At 39.4% G+C, this 18059-nt stretch overlaps 2 protein-coding genes across 2 annotated transcripts; both read right to left on the bottom strand.

The window, feature by feature from the left end:
- Nucleotides 1-10457: 10457 nt before the first annotated feature.
- LOC140150254 (uncharacterized) lies at nucleotides 10458-11168 on the bottom strand. Its single transcript, XM_072172256.1, has one exon. The coding sequence runs from the start codon at nucleotides 11166-11168 to the stop codon at nucleotides 10458-10460; it is 711 nt and encodes a 236-aa protein (XP_072028357.1).
- An 891-nt stretch (nucleotides 11169-12059) lies between these two features.
- On the bottom strand, nucleotides 12060-13223 carry LOC140150252 (uncharacterized). Its single transcript, XM_072172255.1, has one exon. The coding sequence runs from the start codon at nucleotides 13221-13223 to the stop codon at nucleotides 12060-12062; it is 1164 nt and encodes a 387-aa protein (XP_072028356.1).
- Between the last annotated feature and the right edge of the window lie 4836 nt (nucleotides 13224-18059).

Here is an 18059-nt window from a genome sequence, read left to right as displayed (position 1 = left end):
ATCTGAGAGAGGAACAGTGTGGGTTCAGGAGTTCCAGAGGCACCTCAGATGCGGTATTTACAGTACGCCAAATCTTTGAAAAGGCTAAAGAAAGACGCATTCCAATACACTGGAACTTTGTAGACTTCAAAGCAGCATTTGACAACATGTGGAGGGAGGCCCTTTGGAAATATCTGCGATCAGTAGGAGTAGACGCCAAACTGGTGAGCCTCATTGCACAAATGTATGAGCAAACCAAATGCTCAGTCGTGGTAAATGGAAAGATCACCGATTGGTTTGAAGTCCTAGTTGGTGTTAGAGAGGGATGTCTTCTCTCACCATGCCTCTTCAATCTATATCTGGAGTTTGTCATGAAGGACATCCAAAATCTAGGCTCAGGTGTGCAGATGGGTGACATGTGCATTAACAACATCCGATATGCAGATGACACCACACTCATGGATATGGACTTTGAGAACCTGCAAATCTCCACTAATGAATTGGAAAAAGCATGCAGCAGCTGGGAATAAAAATTAACCCAACAAAATGCAAGATCATATCTGACGATCCAAGAGATATTATGCTGAACCAAATGCCCATTGACAAAGTAAATAACTTTGTCTTTCTGGGTAGTAGTGTGCCCTCAGTAGAAGAGGATATTAAACGGCGCACAAAGTTGGCAGCCTGGGCATTTGGTAAATTGAAAAATACCATCTGGTCTAACCATGACATCACCAGATCGCTGAAAGTAAGGATCTACCAGTCGCTCATCCTCCCTATTGCCACCTATGGGTCAGAATCCTGGGCGTTACATGAATCCGATCGACACAGACTGGATGTTTTTGAAATGCGATGCCTTATAATTTATTCATTAAGAATTTGCCAGACGAGCGTCACGTAGTTGTAAGATATCCTCGGTCACGAAAGTTATGATTCAAAAAGTAGTTTATGAAAAGTACGAACTGACTTATTATTAAGATGGACATGCACTCATAAGAAACTCATACAGTATTGTACATAACTATATAGCTAGGCAGAGTGGTGGTAAACTATGCACACAGTTCTGCGATCTGCAGTGTATCGCCGGGAGCTAATTTGTTTAACTTGCGCGGTGTCCCTGCGGAATTCGACCTTCAGCAAACTGCAAACCAGTTCGGATTTACTTTATATACTAGTAGTAGGCCATACATACTGTAGTTACTGTCCGTTTTCCTATAGACAATACTCAGTGAGCTCACCATTGACGCGTGACCTCTACAAATAGTGTATGTTAGAAGTATAGGCCATTGCCTAGTTGACGTCACTGTGTAAAAAATAATCGGCCAATATTTAAAGTATTCTCTGAAATTCTAGAAAATATAGTTTTGTAACATGTCCTTAATTTTTAGCTAATTTAGGTGTTTGGAAATATTGGTACTTTAGTGTTTTAGGAAGGATATGTAAACGACAGATAACACCAAAAAATATGAAGAAATTATTTCTAAATCGTGTTAAGTCATTAAGCTTCTCATTTTCAAGAACGCTGGTTAACAATAAGCAGACTATTGTCTCATTTCGTAAACAAAAGCCCACAGTATTGTTACCTTGCGTTCGCTTTATAATCGTTCACCCAACTGAAACTATAATACCAGCTCATTGCTCATTGCACAGGTAAAACAGACACAAGTGCAGTGTGTATTTAACCAGAGAAGATCTGATGTAACATAGTTGAGCTGTTTTCATTGAGTGTTATCTTGGTTTAATAGCTTTTAATGGGGTTTAAGTCCTTCAAAGGTCGTGGTGAATTCTACTGTAGACATGACTGCATCATGATTATTTTAAAGTCAACAACATTCAACAATATGATCACCGTGATAGTATGACAGTATCAGTACCGTGGGTGTCAGTGATCCTGGCCTGACAAACAAACAAACAAACAAACACGCCACACACATGACACATGCATGCAAGGTAACATTGACTCTACACTAATCAAACAATGGTATTGATCCTGTACAACTGGTCGTGGTTTATTTACAATCGATTCATTTAAAATCCCCATAGTAAACATTAATTTTGGCAAGAGTTTTCTCTCTCTGAAACGAGGATGCATCCACTGGCTCCGCGTAATGAAAAGATCTAACATGATTGGTCAATTTAGCTCCGCGTTGTGGCGGTTACGGCCAGCCATATACTGATCATGCGAAAATCGTAAAAACAGAAAAATAGAAACAGTGTGGCAGGCTCTCAAAATCTCAAATTGTATGCTTAGCCTAAGTCGCTCGGCCTATCTCGAATAAAATCACCATGCGTAGCTGTTGAAAAACGTGAGGATTCATCGTACTATCACGGCAATTTTTGACACGAAGATATAGGGTTGATGACGGTGTGTCCCGAGTCTTAACTCTAGCCGGATATCTTAAACACAAATTCGAACTATAGTGGCCTTGCTGGCTTAACGCTTGACAACTGCGTCCCTTTCTACCAGCGGCAAGGTTACCGTCTCATTATCGTAATGTTACCAGCGCAAAGCGTAGCCTAGACCAGCGGTCTTGGGCTTGGGCAACTTGATGCAAGATTTTTTTTTTCTGTTTTTGTGTCTTTTATGTATTATTTCATTTCCACTTGACTTTATTATGAGTCATGCTTGTATGGATAATAATTCTATGCAGTTTACTCATTATTTTTTCTTTGCATCCCAAGGGTAAAGCTGTGTAAAAATAGTGTTTAATCTCTAGACACTGTTTTTGCAGTGAAAGACAACATCTTTTTCTCAAAAATATGAAAGAAAAAAGAATTGAAATAGACCAAGGCTTACGACCTAAGACCTGCTCTGAGGCAGGACCAAGAAAAGCCGCTGTAAGACTGGCCCAACAGGCTTGCATAGACTACGGCTACAGAAGACTGATTTAGAGAAATGCAAATTTTACCGAAGCCTGGGGCTAATCCTACAAGCCTTGCCCACAGGCTAACGAAGCCTCGAGGCTATTTATTTATTTTATTTTTATTTATTTAATGACATCTTTAACGAGGGTAAACCCTGATCAGTGCAAGCACTGCTTTCCACAGGGGCCCTCGATACAATAAAACATAAACAAATGATTTACAAGGAAATAAATGTAAAATACACTTAGAAAGTCATTGCACCAATAATACAAGATATAAAACAAATAAATATTATAAAATTACAAACTACATAATATATACAGAGTAATACCATAAAATATTTAAAAGATTAAAACACATGAGACTATAAACAGGATAGACTAGTTAGGTTTGTAAAATGTGCTCCTTGAGCGACTTTTTAAAGTTAATAATATTGCTTATTTGTTTTAAATTGTCAGGAGGTTATTCCATGCTGTTGTTCCAGAGTACCTGAAGGAACGTTTACCAGTTTCAGTATGAACAGAAGAATGAAAAACATTTTTATTTGCAACAAATCTAGTGTTGTATGAGTGAATGTTTATTTGTGAGTGAATGTTGTCCCTCAGGTACTCAGGAGCCACATTATTAATACATTTATACATAAGAATAATTCTAAAATAATCAGCCCGCTGATTAACCTTCATCAATTGAGTTGTTTGTACAAATCTTTCACATGTAAATCCCTAACTTTACACCCAAGAGTCAGTCTGGCTGCTCTGTTCTGTAAGACTTGAATCTGATTAATATATTTACTTGCGGCAGTTGACCAAATTGTACAACAGTAGTCGATGTGAGGCAAGATGATAGCATTACATAAAATATTACGAGTGTATTGATCAATATACCAACTTAACCTTTTTAAAACACCAAGTTTTTGTGATATTTTGCCAGCCATTTTTTCAATATGCTTATCCCATTTAAGTTGCGGGTCAAACCACATACCAAGATATTTAAACTCATTCACATTCTCAAGAGTTTCATTATTGATTCTTATTTCCAAGTCACCCATTTTTCTAGTTCTTTGGTGTGTTCCAAAAGTCATAACCTTTGTTTTAGAGGCATTAAGTGTTAATTTGTTGGTGTTCATCCATTTAGAAATATGGTCTAGATCTTGGTTTAAACCATGCTCAATTTCAGACTTATTGTTTGAACTAAACAAAACTGCAGTGTCGTCAGCATATAAGACAACCTGACTTTTGTTGATTGCGTTGGGGAAGATCGTTTATGAATAAAATAAAAAGAAGGGGCCCCAATATTGAGCCTTGAGGCACACCGACTGTTACTGGTTGAGGATCAGATTGCACACCATCAATTAGAGTTGTTTGCTCACGACCTTTCAAATAATTTGAAAACCATCCCAACTCAGTGTCTTTGATTCCATACCAGGACAGTTTGCGAAGGAGAACAGTATGAGACACCGTATCGAATGCTTTTTTAAATCTAAAAATACAGCCCCAGTAACTTCACCTTTATCCATGTTGTTAAAAAAATAGTCAGTAACATCAGTTATTGCAGTAAGTGTAGAATGTTTGGGTCTGAAGCCAGATTGCGCAGTTGTTAAGAGCCCATTATGTTGAAGATATTCGTACACTTGGGTGTGGACAGCACGCTCAAGAATTTTAGAGATGACAGGAAGGACCGAAATAGGTCTGTAGTTGCTGCAATCTGACTTCTTCCCCGCTTTAAATATGGGTGAAACAATTGCCTTTTTCCACTCCTTGGGAATGGAGGTGGTGAGGATGGTAAGATTTAAAATGTAGGCAAGAGGTTTAGAGATCTTGTTGGCACCTGCTTTTAGAAGCCGGGAGCTAATGTCATCAATGCCGGTGGCTTTGCCTGATTGGAGTGAGGAAAGTTGTTTCAGAATGAAATCTTCATCAATTTCCTTAAATTTGAAAGGAACGGTGGAGTAATCAACAGATTTGCAAACATCATCACCATCTCCATTCTCAAAGTTTTGAGCAAGCTTATTACCAATTTCAGTAAAGAAAACATTAAAAGCATTAGCAACTGTTTTGGGATCATTAATATTTTTACCATTTACAACAACTTCATTAACACTTTCACGGGTCTTTGATGGAAGAATAGATTTAATTGTTTTCCATAACTTTTTACCATCATGTTTGCTCTGCTCAATTGTATCTGTGTAATACGATTTCTTAGCATTCTTGATAACATTATTAGTTTCATTTTTCTTATTACGATACACATCCCAGTCACAAGATTTACCACTTCGTTGAGCAATTCGTTTAGAAAAATCACGATCATTGGATAAAGACAAAATATCTTTGTTAAACCATGGTGGAAGGTTACCTTTAATACGAATTTCCACTTTTGGGGTATGTCTATCTGCCACCTGAACGAAATTATCTTTGAAGATAGACCAAGCCATTTCTGGATCGCTGCTTGAATACAAATTCCTCCAGTTAATTGTGTCCAGATCTTGTTGGAAAGAATCAATATCAAATTTACGGTATGTCCTAGTCTTAATTACCTTTGGTTTACTCTTAATGCGACATGTTTTGTATGACATATAAACCAAGTTGTGGTCGCTGAGACCAGTATCAATATTACCAAATGTAAACAACTTATTTTGGTTAGAAACCATTATTAAATCTAGGCACGAAACACTTTTTTCAGTAATCCGGGTAGGGGTGTTAATGACATTATGCCATCCAAACTGCTGACAAAGTTGATTGGCCACTTTTGCTTTCTCAGGTTTCAAAAGATCTAAATTAAAATCTCCTGTTACAACCTATTGCCAGAATTATCAACAACATGAGATAAGTGACTTTTTAATGACACCATATAACCCACTTTAGATGATGGTGGTCTGTATACAGACCCAATAATAACAGACTTTGTTTTTGGCAACTGAATTTCAGTCCACACACTTTCAATACTGTCACTTTCAAAATCAGGTTTATATATACTTTGGAGATCATTAGAAACATAGATTGCCACTCCACCACCTCTACGTGTTCTATCATTACGGTAGATGGTATACCCATTAATAGCAATCTCATTACAATCTATTTTTGCTGAGAGTCTAGTTTCACTTAAACATAAAATGTCAATAGGTTTTTTGGCAAGTGCCATTCTAAGCATATCAATTTTGCAGTTCAATTCTCCAAGAACGGTCACAATGTTGAGGTGAGCAATTCGAAGACCTTTGGCTTGTTGAACACAATCTAGCCAGTCCGTAGCTTCGTTGGCATCGTAGCATGATGTTGGATCTAAATTTAGGTTAGGCTTAGGCAAGTCACAATTGAGGACCGATGTCCCTACATCACATGTAGGCCTTATGTTAGAGTCAGAATTGTTCTTGTTCCGCTTACGCAAATGGTTCTTCTTTCTGCGAGTTGGACGACTAGCATTAAGTTTAAGGTCTTTGATCTTCTGCCAATCATTAATAGGCAAGCGATGAGTTCCGTTCAAGTTGAAAAGGGCTTCACGACTATAAGTAATTATAATGTTGCATACTACCTGCAGAGGTTGAAGTGCCAGAATGTGTATTTACTGACTCACTATTGTCATTGAAAGGGCCGGGGTTGGGATTGATATCACCGGAAAGTAGAAGCCGGTAACGGAAGGTGGCGCTTGAGGTTGAGTTATAGGCAAGGTTTCTTCCAACAAACCGTTTCTCAGTCCATGACTGAGTAGTAGATTTCTTAACAGCACTGTTTATGATAAATGTAGTCAACTGATCACTTTGATATTCATTGATGAAACAACACAATAGCAAGGTAAGTTGAATCACTGCCATAATAGAGATGAAGTGTCCTTGAGGAGGATTACTCTGGGCATGCATGGTCACCCAATATGATGAGCAATTCAAGGCTCTGTTGTATACATGTGTATAGCCAATACATGTATATTACTGTATGTTATAGTCTCAAAGTTATACAAGAGTACATAAAAACGCTAAAAAACTCACAAATCCACTTGTAAATATCACATATAAAATGTCCAGTAGATGCTAGATGTTATAGTGAGCAACTGGTTCCAAAATTAGTTCAAAATTCCATTCAGAAACAGCACAGAAACAAAAAACAATGAAGAGGTGTGAGAGCTGTTGTACAGCACGCTCAATCACTTGATGTATTATATTGGTATTGGCTATGGTAGCTGTGCTTCGGGGAAGGCGTTTTCAGTTAAAGCCTGGTCTTACGACCTCCTAAGCCTTGAGGCTAGACAAGCCAACTGCTAAGCCATCCGTCGAGAAATTCGCCCTATAAGTCGTCAAAATATTAATAAGGTTTGTTGTTTGTTTACACGGTCAAAAGCAGATCGGGGAAATGGCCACCTCCTTTATAAAAAGGGAACATGCTTGTTGTACGATTTTGACTCCCATAATTAGCAAAGTTTATGAATCTGAGGGAATACCCCCCACGAATGATTAAAATGGTCGTATTTACCGTAAAATTTGGATCCACCCCTTGTAACAGACGTGGGCCTACTCACATAGACCAACGTGGAATTTAACCTTAAAAGTTCTTCTTTTTCTCTCCTTTCGCATTTTCTCTTCTTTGTCCTCCTTTTCTTCACCCCTTTCTTGGGGAGGGGTACCCCATGTCCATGACTGCTCTAAGGTAAAGTAGCGGTTCCTAAACTCGGCAAATAAGTTCATCGGGATTGTCGGTAAAATAGATATTCCAAAGTTCTTTTATACAAATCCAAATATTTGGGTTGAGCGGAACAGCTGACTGCGCATATCAACCAAATTGATAAGTAGAAAAATTACAAATTCACATTCGAAACGGAAGTTAATCAACAAATTCCTTTCCTCGACACACTTATCTTCAAAAAACAAGATGGATCGATCAAACTTTTAGTGTATCGCAAAAAGACACATACTAACCAGTATTTACCTTTCAACTCTCATCAACCATTGCAGCACAAACTCAGTGTCATAAGAACATTAATGGACCGAAAAGACAAAGTAATCACAGAAGACGAAGACAAAAAACAAGAGGAAATCAAAATCAAAGAGGCCTTAAAATGTTGTGGCTACCCTGAATGGGCATTTAAACAAACGGAAAGCAAAAGCAGGTCGCAAAGTAAAGAACAATCGGAGACCAAATCCAGGGGATGACATACTCCTTCCGTACAAAGAAGGTCTCTCACAACGCGTGAGGCGAATCGTTAAGATGCATGCACTCTTAGAAATATTTACTCAACTTGAGTAAAAAGTTCACAACTCAACAAAATGAGTAAAACATTACTCAAATTGAGTAAATACTACCCAACATTGAGCTCATTTTAATAGATATTACCCTCAATGTTGGGTAATATTTATCAATATGAGCTCAATGTTGAGTAATGTTTTACTCATTTGTTGAGTTGTGGCATATATGAGCTCAACGTTGAGTAATTTTTTACTCATTTGTTGAGTTGTGACCTTTTTACTCAATATTGAGTAAAATATTTTTTGCAGTGTGGTATTAATATCGCGTTTAAGCCACACCAAACGCTTCGTAATATAATCGTCCATTCGAAAGTCAAGCGGGAACATCGGACTGTGTTTACAAAATCCCTTGCCTCAACTGTGATAAATCATATATTGAAGAAACACCGAGACTTCTTGGTACGCGACTCACAGAACACAAAATGGAAGCTGATAAAGCTTCAAAGAAAGCATTCACCAGAGCGCAAAGACAGGTCTCCGTTACGGGGGAGGAGAATATATCTGCTATCACAGACCACGTAGCTGAGCAAAAACACGACTTCGGATGGGAGGAAGTTGGAGAACAGAAATATGAGACACATAAAAAAAAGCCATCAGGATAAGAAAGAGGGGCCAAAACACTAAACAGAGACGTGGAGAACTACTTTCTTCCGCATATTTACGACACGGTCCTAACAGCGCACAGTGTCAACACCCTATATTATAAATATTTTTTTCATACAGCTCCATACTCCGTTGGTGAAATCAATATTCTATTATTGACATAGATAAAGAAAGTTTACATATGCATTGTGATATACACGTGTGATCGAATATTCTATTATACAAGCACCTGGATCTTAAATGTGTTCCTTTATATAATTGTAATTCTCAAAATTAAATATATCACAATTTTAACTTACGATTTAAAAATCGTTACGCCAAAAATGCAGTAAAAATGTATCCAGAGCAAACAGCAATGGCCGCTAATTAGTTTATTTAATTTCAAGTTAGTGTATTAAAAACAAAACCTGGGTTTTACCTGAAATCAAATCGAATTTCCTTGTAATAGCAACACCATATGGGATACTAGAGCATGCGCAAATCGTAATAATGTGTAGAATAGAACTTGGTAGTATCTCATATGATAGTCGTACTATGCTTAGCCTGAGTCGCTCGGCCTATCTCGAACAAAATCGCCATGCGTAGCTATTGAAACACGAGATGATTCGCCGTACTATCACGGCAATTTTTGACACGAAGATATAGGGATTGTAGTGTTGCACATTTTTAAACTACACTTCCTTGGGCTCACTCGCATCCACGGGATTAGCTTATTACTCAAACTTTAATTTCCTGACGAGAGGTTTTATGATCATTACACGCTGGATGCTAACTGGTGCTGGATGCTAACTGGTGCTGGATGCTAACTGATGCTGGATGCTAACTGATGCTGGATGCTAACTGATGCTGGATGCCAACCGATGCTGGATGCTAACTGATGCTGGATGCCAACTGATGCTGGATGCCAACCGGTGCTGGATGCCAACTGATGCTGGATGCCAACCGGTGCTGAATGCTAACTGATGCTTGATGCCAACTGGTGCTGGTCATTTATAACACATATATGTGTGTCACTTCTTATATACACGTTTCTCTAAATTCAGATGCTAATGATCTGTTATTTGTGGAAGTAGCAGGCTACATCTTCTTTAAATCTGTTTTCCATGTCATACAAATAGGATTCCTCTGCTAGATTCCAATTGTTTATGTTCTTCAGTGTTGATAACTTTCTTTCTGAAGATTTTGCTGTTGTTTTACAGTCATTATGAAATGTCCTTCCTGGCAAGCAAAATCATGAGTCATTGTAGCAGATGGGCCCCCTCATAACAGATACATAGATCTGCGTTGTTGCACTCTTCCCATGGGCCATGAGTTACGGGGTGCGTTGTTGTCCACTATCAAAACAATGTCTCCTTCTTGCAGATTACGTTGCGGTTTCAGCCACTTCTGTCGTTGTTGTAACATTGATAGATATTCTTTGGTCCAGCGTTTCCAAAAGAAATCTGCAAGATACTGAACCTGTCTCCAACGACGGCGGGCGTATTGATCTTGCTCTACATATTTTCCAGGTGGAAATGATTATGGGCTCTTCAACTGCAGCAGATGGTTAGGTGTGATGACGTCAAGATCTTTTGGATCATCTGATGCCAAAGTTAACGGTCTGCTGTTGATTGTTGTTTCCACTTCACATAACAATGTGTAAAGTTGCTCTTCATTTCTAGCGCCTTTCAAATGCTGCTCTGTTAACATCGCTTGTAAGATCTTTCTTTATACTGTTCTTATTTGGCGCTCCCACACACCACCGTGATGAGATGCTGCAGGTATGTTGAACTCCCATATGATGTCACGACGTGTTGCAAAGCTCTGGATGTCCTTCATTCAATTCTTGGAGTGCCTGGCGCATTTCATTGTTTGCTCCCTCAAGGTTAGTCCCATTATCTGAAGTGATCTCTTTTACAGGTCCCCTACGGGCTATGAAGCGGCGTAAGGCATTAATACATGAGCTGGTATCCAGACTCTCCGCAATTTCAAGATGGACTGCTCTTGTTGACATACATGTAAAGATGACTCCATACCGTTTTCTACAACGACGTGCCTGCTTTACTTCAAACGGACCGAAGTAATCCATTCCAGTGTAGGAAAATGGTGGATCTTCAGATTTCACACGACTCGGTGCTAAATCGGCCATCATCTGATTACCGGCACGGGCATTCTGATTTCTGCATATTATGCATTTCTTCACCAAATTCTTCACTGCTGTTGCAGCATTGATTACCCAATACCTTTGTCTTAATTCAGCTAAGGTATGGTTTCTTTCTTGGTGATTACATTGTTGATGTATGTGTCTAATTATCAAATCTCCAACATGATGATGCTTTGGGAGTATAAGCGGGTGCTTTGCTGCTTCGGTGATGCAGGCATTGTGCAGTCGTCCTCCAACTTTCAATAACCCATTACAAAGTATTGGGTTCAGGTTACACAGATTGCTTGTCTTGCTGATTTGCTGATTCCTTTGTAAGGCACTGAACTCTTCGTATGATGACTTCTTCAGCATGCTGAACCTCGTCCAGTGTTAAATATCTGAATCTGCTTTGGATTTGTTCACCCTTTGCCGTCTGCAGTAGCATTTTCTTCAGCCTTAGCAACCATGCAATAGCTCTCTTTAGCTTTGTCCAGTCTGAATAATATTCGATGACTTGATGCAGTGGATCATTTTCTTCGACTGCTGTGACTGCATGTGATACCACCTGGGTGGTTCCTTCACAGGTCTCTTCACCACCACCTTTTGGTTCTTCTGACTCTGACGGCTGACTGAAATCAGACCAGGTGTCTTCTGGTTCCTCGAGGAAACTGGGTCCCTTCAACCATTCCCTTTTGCTTCATTCTGTGACTTTCATGCCGCGTGAAGCGTAGTCTGCTGGATTCATTTCTGATGGAATGTACTTCCATTGCTCTTCTTCAGAGCCATTTTGGATAACAGCGACTCTGTTTGCTACAAACACTGGTAGCCTTGATTTCTTGTTCATTATGTATTTCAGTACAGTCTGGCTGTCAGTCCAAAATGTAGTTCCATCAATGTTCATGTCTAGTTCTTTCTGTAGTAGTGTGTCTACTTTCACTGATGTAGTAGCTGCTGATAGCTCCATTTTGACTATTGTGTGGGGCTTTACGGGTGCAACTCTAGCCTTCCCAGTTACAAACGAAGACTGGATTGCTCCCTTGTCATTAACTAGGCGCAAGTATGTTACAGTGCCATACCCATCCTTACTTGCATCAGCAAAGTGGTGTAGTTGTGTGTTGACTACTGTCCCAAAATTCTTATGCTTGTAGCATCTGTCAACTCTCAATTCTTTCAGTCTGGGTAACTCTTGCAGCCAACTATTCCATTGTTGATGCTGTCTTCTGGGACTGGCTCATCCCATGGGATCTTCTCTTTGCAGCATGCTTAAAGTATCTTCTTTCCCTTCAAGATGTATGGTGCAGTTATCCCAATTGGATCATACACCTGGCTGATGACTGAAAGTATATTTCTTCTTGTTGCCTTTGGATCTACTTCCTTGACGTTGAAACCAATCTGGTCAGATTCAACATTCCAGAGAACACCTAGAGTCCGCTCTACTGGTAGATCTTCACGGCGGATGTCTAAGTTCTTTAAGCCTTTTGCACGATCTTCACTTGGAATTGTCTCCAGCACTGTACGACTGTTACTCATCCACTTCACTAGGTTGAAGCCTCCTTTTGCTAGGCACTCTTTGACCCCTGTCACAAGTCTTCCAGCGGTGCTCTCTTCTTTCACAGACTTTACAAAGTCATCTACATAGAAGTCATGGAGAATGGCTTCTATAACGTGAGTGTCATATTTATCTGCGTTGTCCATGGCACATCTCCTTAGCGCATAGTTTGCGCAGGTAGGCGAAGATATCGCACCGAACACATGGACCTTCATGCGGTATACCTGTGGATCTTGAGTTAAGTCGCCATTCGGCCACCACAGGCCACCATCCTTGGATTCAGGGGGTACATACACTTGATAGTACATGGATTCAATGTCAGCCATTATGGCTGTGTATTCCTGACGCCATCTCATTATAATTCCATGTAGACGGTTGGTTAGATCTGGCCCTTGTAATAGTTGATCATTCAGGGACACTCCTTTGTATCTTGAGGGGCAATTGAAGACCACTCGCACTGTTTTCTTCTGTGGGTGCTTCACTGCATGGTGTGGGATGTACCATGTAGATTTTCCTTCAGATCTTTCTAATTCTTCTTCTGGAACTCGCTCTGAGTAGTTCTTGTCTTCCATTTTGTTCATGAACTCTGTATATTGTTCAAGAAGATCTTTATCCTTTGATAATCTTCCATTCAGATGTTTTGCATACATGTATGCCTGTGGTTTGTTGTTTGGCATATTTACATCTCCACGGAATGGTAGTGGTACTTGGTAATGTCCGTTAACAACTTTCAATTCACAATCCATCAGCTCCATAAATTGCTTATCCTCTTTTGAAGGACTGAGAGTTGGATCACTGAGGCATTCCGGGAATTCAAAGTTTATGTATGTCTTGAGTTGATCTTCCAGCCGATCATTAATCCTCTGTACATCTGTCATGCAGCTGATTCTGCAGTAGTGCGCATGAGTAACACCATAAACACCAGGTACACCATAAATTAACCACCCTAGGGGTGATCTCACCGCATACGGCTCTCCAATGTTCCCAACTTTGCTCTCAAGGGGGGTAGTGGCTGCAGGAACATTAATTCCTATTAGAATTGTTACTTTCGGTACTATGTAGTTACTGTCGCTTGCAGCTGGACACTTAGGCAACTTCAGGCCTTTAACCTGTTGTCACACTATTGACAGATTCTGTTGTCAGGGAGCACTTGTTAGGTGAAGTTGAGTTCTGCCGTTCATTTTCAATATGACAGATTGTCATGTGCTTCTTATCACATTTGCTGCATTTCACGCTGTCTTTGTTTGGACATTCCCTTTTTGCATGCCCAGGATTCAGGCACCAGAAGCATAGACGTTTGCTTTTGCACACTTCTGATCTTTCTTGGAAGCTTAGTTTGCCAAACTTTCTACATTCCAGCAATGCATGATTTGTGCCAGTTCCACCATTCAAACATGGTTTGGCAGCTGCTAGATTCACATTAGTACTATTAGTGCGTTCCTTTGCAGATGAGAATCGTCCGTTCTTTCTGCTGGTGGATTTCTGCTTTTCTATTGTTGGTTGCACTGTGGTAGCAAATGCTCTCTTTGATGAAGATTCATGTGAAGTGCTTTGGCGTTGGTCATTTTTGTTTTTCCTGCAATTCTTGGGTCATTTTCATCACGGGCAATTTCTTGACAAATTTATCAAAATCTTCCAAAGTTGGGGATCTCATTACGACATCTCTGTATTTGCCTACTTGTGTGATCCACTTCTGTTGGATTGGTGTTGGGAGTTTTGTGGCCAGTAACTTTAAAAACTCGAAACTGTCTACATTCTGGAGCTGTGGGTTGGCTTGTTGAGCGGTGCAGCAATTGGTGAGAAATACAGAATATTTTCTCAATCCTTCCTTGTCTCCTGGCTTGACTTTGGGCCAAGATTCTGCCTTTTGCTTGTAAGCCGTAGCTAGTAATGCTGGGTGACCATAATTCTGTGTTAACAATCCAACAGCTCTTTGGTATGCTGCAGTTGGGTCAGCTAAAAGTATGCAGTCCTTGATCAGCTCTTTAGCTTCACCACTTTAGCATCATCTCTAACCGTCTTGTGGGATCTGGTGTAATATCTTCAACAAGACACTGAAAGTTTTTCATAAAAGTGCAGAAGCATAAAACATCGCTGCCATCGAAATTCTCAATGTCGGGTATTGGCAATGCTGCTTGCTGTTGTAGCTTTACCAGTTGACCAAGAATAGATACCATTGGATCTTGTTGCTGACCATACATGTTACTTGTATGTTCTGATGGAAATTGACGACTGACTTGTTGGCAGTTTGCTGTTCGTCGGCACTTGCTGGTTTCCATATGGTATCTCTTGTTGATACAGTGCTTTGGTGTCACCGGTCATTTCAGTAGTCTTTTGTCTATCATTTGAAGCATCATTCGTGCATGGATAACTATCCCATGTTGTCTGTGGGTGTAACTTTGATGTTGAATAATGTTCATACATTTCACTAGGTTCCTGCCTGTCAATCATGTGATGACCCAGCAAACACAAAAACGTTTTAAAAACGTTTTAAATAAGTTATATTTTGGCTTTTGGTTTAGGTAAAAACGTTTTAATAACACTAAAATGTCGGGTTATATAAAGGTCATGAAAACGTTTTAAAACGTTTCGTATGAAAACACACTACAAAAATATTTTTAAGATGTTTTCAAAATATTATTGTAAACAATTTTTGCAAACATTTTTGGCCAAATATTTTTTCAACACTTAAATAACATCATGTTAAAATATTTGCACCCAGCAAACACAGAAATGTTTTTTTTAATGTTTTTTCAAAAGTTTTAATAACATTTAAATGTCGGGTTATATAAAGGTCATGAAAACGTTTTTAAAACGTTATTGCAAATATTTTGGGCAAACATTTTTTGCAAAATATTTTTTTATTCTCAAAATAACATTCTGTTTAAAATGTTTGTATCAATTTTTCAAAAATGTTTTTTGAATGTTATTAAAACGTTTTTATACCCTTTATATAACCCGACATTTAAACGTTTTGTGTAAAACATTTTTATTTGCTGCGCAGTAGATTATCAAGAAATGTTTTTTAATGTTATGAAAACGTTTTATACCCTTAACATACCCTTTATTTAACCCGACATTTAAACGTTTTCTGACAACCTTTTATAACCATTTGCGAATTATGTCGAAAACGTTTTGTGTTTGCTGGGGAGGCTCATTGAATACTGCACTGGTGCTTCAATTTGTGTGGTTTGTGACTATTGACCGTACAATGAGGATTTAATGTTGAGTACTGTTCACGGCTTTCACTTAGTCGTCGGCCGTATCACATACTGACGCATTTGCTGCATAATCTTGATTAAAATGTTATTGTTGATTAAAACCAGGTTAACAGTACTGCAAATATACCATATTTTCAATATAATTCACTTATCACTATCAGAGCATAACTTATTCTGCAAAAAAATCAATATTAAATAAAATACGTCACTATGTGAAAAGGATTAATGTCAATTTCGCCATTCAAATAACAAATGACGTCGCGCAAATACGTCAGTATGTGAAACAGTTGCGCAAATACGTCAGTATGTGAAAAGGACAAAACAGCAATTTTGCCGTGCAATGACAGAGTCGCGCAAATACGTAGCGCAAATACGTCAGTATGTGAAACGGCAAATTCGTCAAATTGCAGATACGATATACTGGGCTTGCGCAGTATAGGTGATCGGCAAATACGTCGTTATGTGATGCAGACATTTCAAGGTTTTGTAAATACAACATAATTAAATTAATTAATATCTTACTAATTAAGCCACCTTGAGGCATGGTTTTTGGCGAATATATAGAGTAGACAATAACAACCTAATACTAATTTTCTCAAAAATGTTAAAAATGTCGAATACGTCAGTATGTGATACGGCCGACGAATTGACTTTCGACAGGATAAGAATTTACAGGTCTAGGTAACCTGGGTGTGACATCATGTGACCTGGGTGTGACATCATGTGACCGAGGACTACCACAGGTGTCACCTTGTACTTGACTTTCAACAAAGTGAGACTTTGCAGGACTATGTGACCTGTGTGTGACATCATGTGACCTGGGTGTGACATCATGTGACCTGGGTGTGACATCATGGCTGTTACCTTGTACTTGAATTTCAACAAAGTAATACTTTACAGGACTGTGTGACCTGGGTGTGACATCATGTGACCGAAGACTATCACGGCTGTCACCTTGTACTTGACTTTCAACAAAGTAAGACTTTGCAGGACTATATGACTTGGGTGCGACATCATGTGACTGAGGACTATCACGGCTGTCACCTTGTACTTGACTTTCAACAAAGTAAGACTTTGCAGGACTATGTGACTTGGGTGCGACATCATGGCACTGAGGACTATCACGGCTGTCACCTTGTACTTGACTTTCAACAAAGTAAGACTTTGCAGGACTATGCGACGTGGGTGCGACATCATGTGACTGAGGACTATCACGGATGTCACCTTGTACTTGACTTTCAACAAAGTAAGACTTTGCAGGACTATGTGACTTGGGTGCGACATACATACATACATACATTATAAATATTTATATAGCGCTGTTACATTTAGAACGTAGCGCTGAACCTTGTACTTGACTTTCAACAAAGTAAGACTTTGCAGGACTATGTGACGTGGGTGCGACATCATGTGACCGAGGACTATCACGGCTGTCACCTTGTACTTGACTTCCAGTTTCAACAGGGTAAGGATTTATAGGACTAGGTGACCTGGGTGCGACATCATGTGACCGAGGACTACGACTGCTCCTTTGACTACCAGTACTTCCACTGACCAATGATGACCCATGCCGAAGCATGTACGCAACCTTCCGTGCAGCTTCCAACTGTAATTCTACCTTCTTGTTGTCGACATTCCAACATTCGTTCTTGTTCTATCAATTGTCTTCTTCTCTGGCTACGGGTAGCCCTTTCTTTAACCAGGCGTACCTCCTCTTCCATCTTTCTTACCTTTTCCATCTCTTCTTCTTCTTCAATACATATTTGAAGCTGCCGCCTTTCAAATTCACATTCATTTTTTTTCTTACCAAGGCCGCTTCAGTTTCCAACCTAACCTCCTCTACCATAGCTTTCTGCACCGAGGATGTGGATGAGGCGGGGGATGAGGACGAAATGTTGGAAACGCTGTCATCTGGGTTGACTGCCTTATCAATACTCATTCTTGTCAACATGGTCTCTAAATCTTCATGCCCAATTTTCTCATGTTCGATGGGATAACGAGATCTTGTTATGTTATCCTCAGACAATTCTTTGTTGACTGGGGATTGTTCTTTACCTGCCATGGTTCTATAGGCGAGTTCTATCTGTTATGCTTGTACATTCATCAACTCAACTGAACTGACCACTTTCCTTGGATGATAAAGGCTAACTTTAACAGCAGAGGTGTTCCAGAACTAGTCTTTTCTATTAACTGCTGTATTTATTGTTGTAAGCTTAACTGTACTTCTTCAACATACTATGCTGATGAATTAATCAGTCACACAATTGTCTCTTTCTTTGGAATTCATATATGCATCAATCTAGCAGTATTGAAATCACATCTGACGCCGTCTGGTTGGGCCGTCATTCAATCGTGTCAGCACGTCACGTTCAGTCACGCACATTTTCTTACAAATTGTTGACAAGATGTGCTTACTTTTATGGCGAATTTCTCTACAATGACTTCGTCTTTTACTTTAATGTAGTGTTGCACATTTAACTACACTTCCTTGGG

This window comes from Amphiura filiformis, chromosome 4, assembly GCF_039555335.1.
Source record: "Amphiura filiformis chromosome 4, Afil_fr2py, whole genome shotgun sequence".
Taxonomy (NCBI): domain Eukaryota; kingdom Metazoa; phylum Echinodermata; class Ophiuroidea; order Amphilepidida; family Amphiuridae; genus Amphiura; species Amphiura filiformis.
Note: the sequence above shows the minus strand (reverse complement) of the source record. Positions and strands in the feature narration are given on the sequence as shown.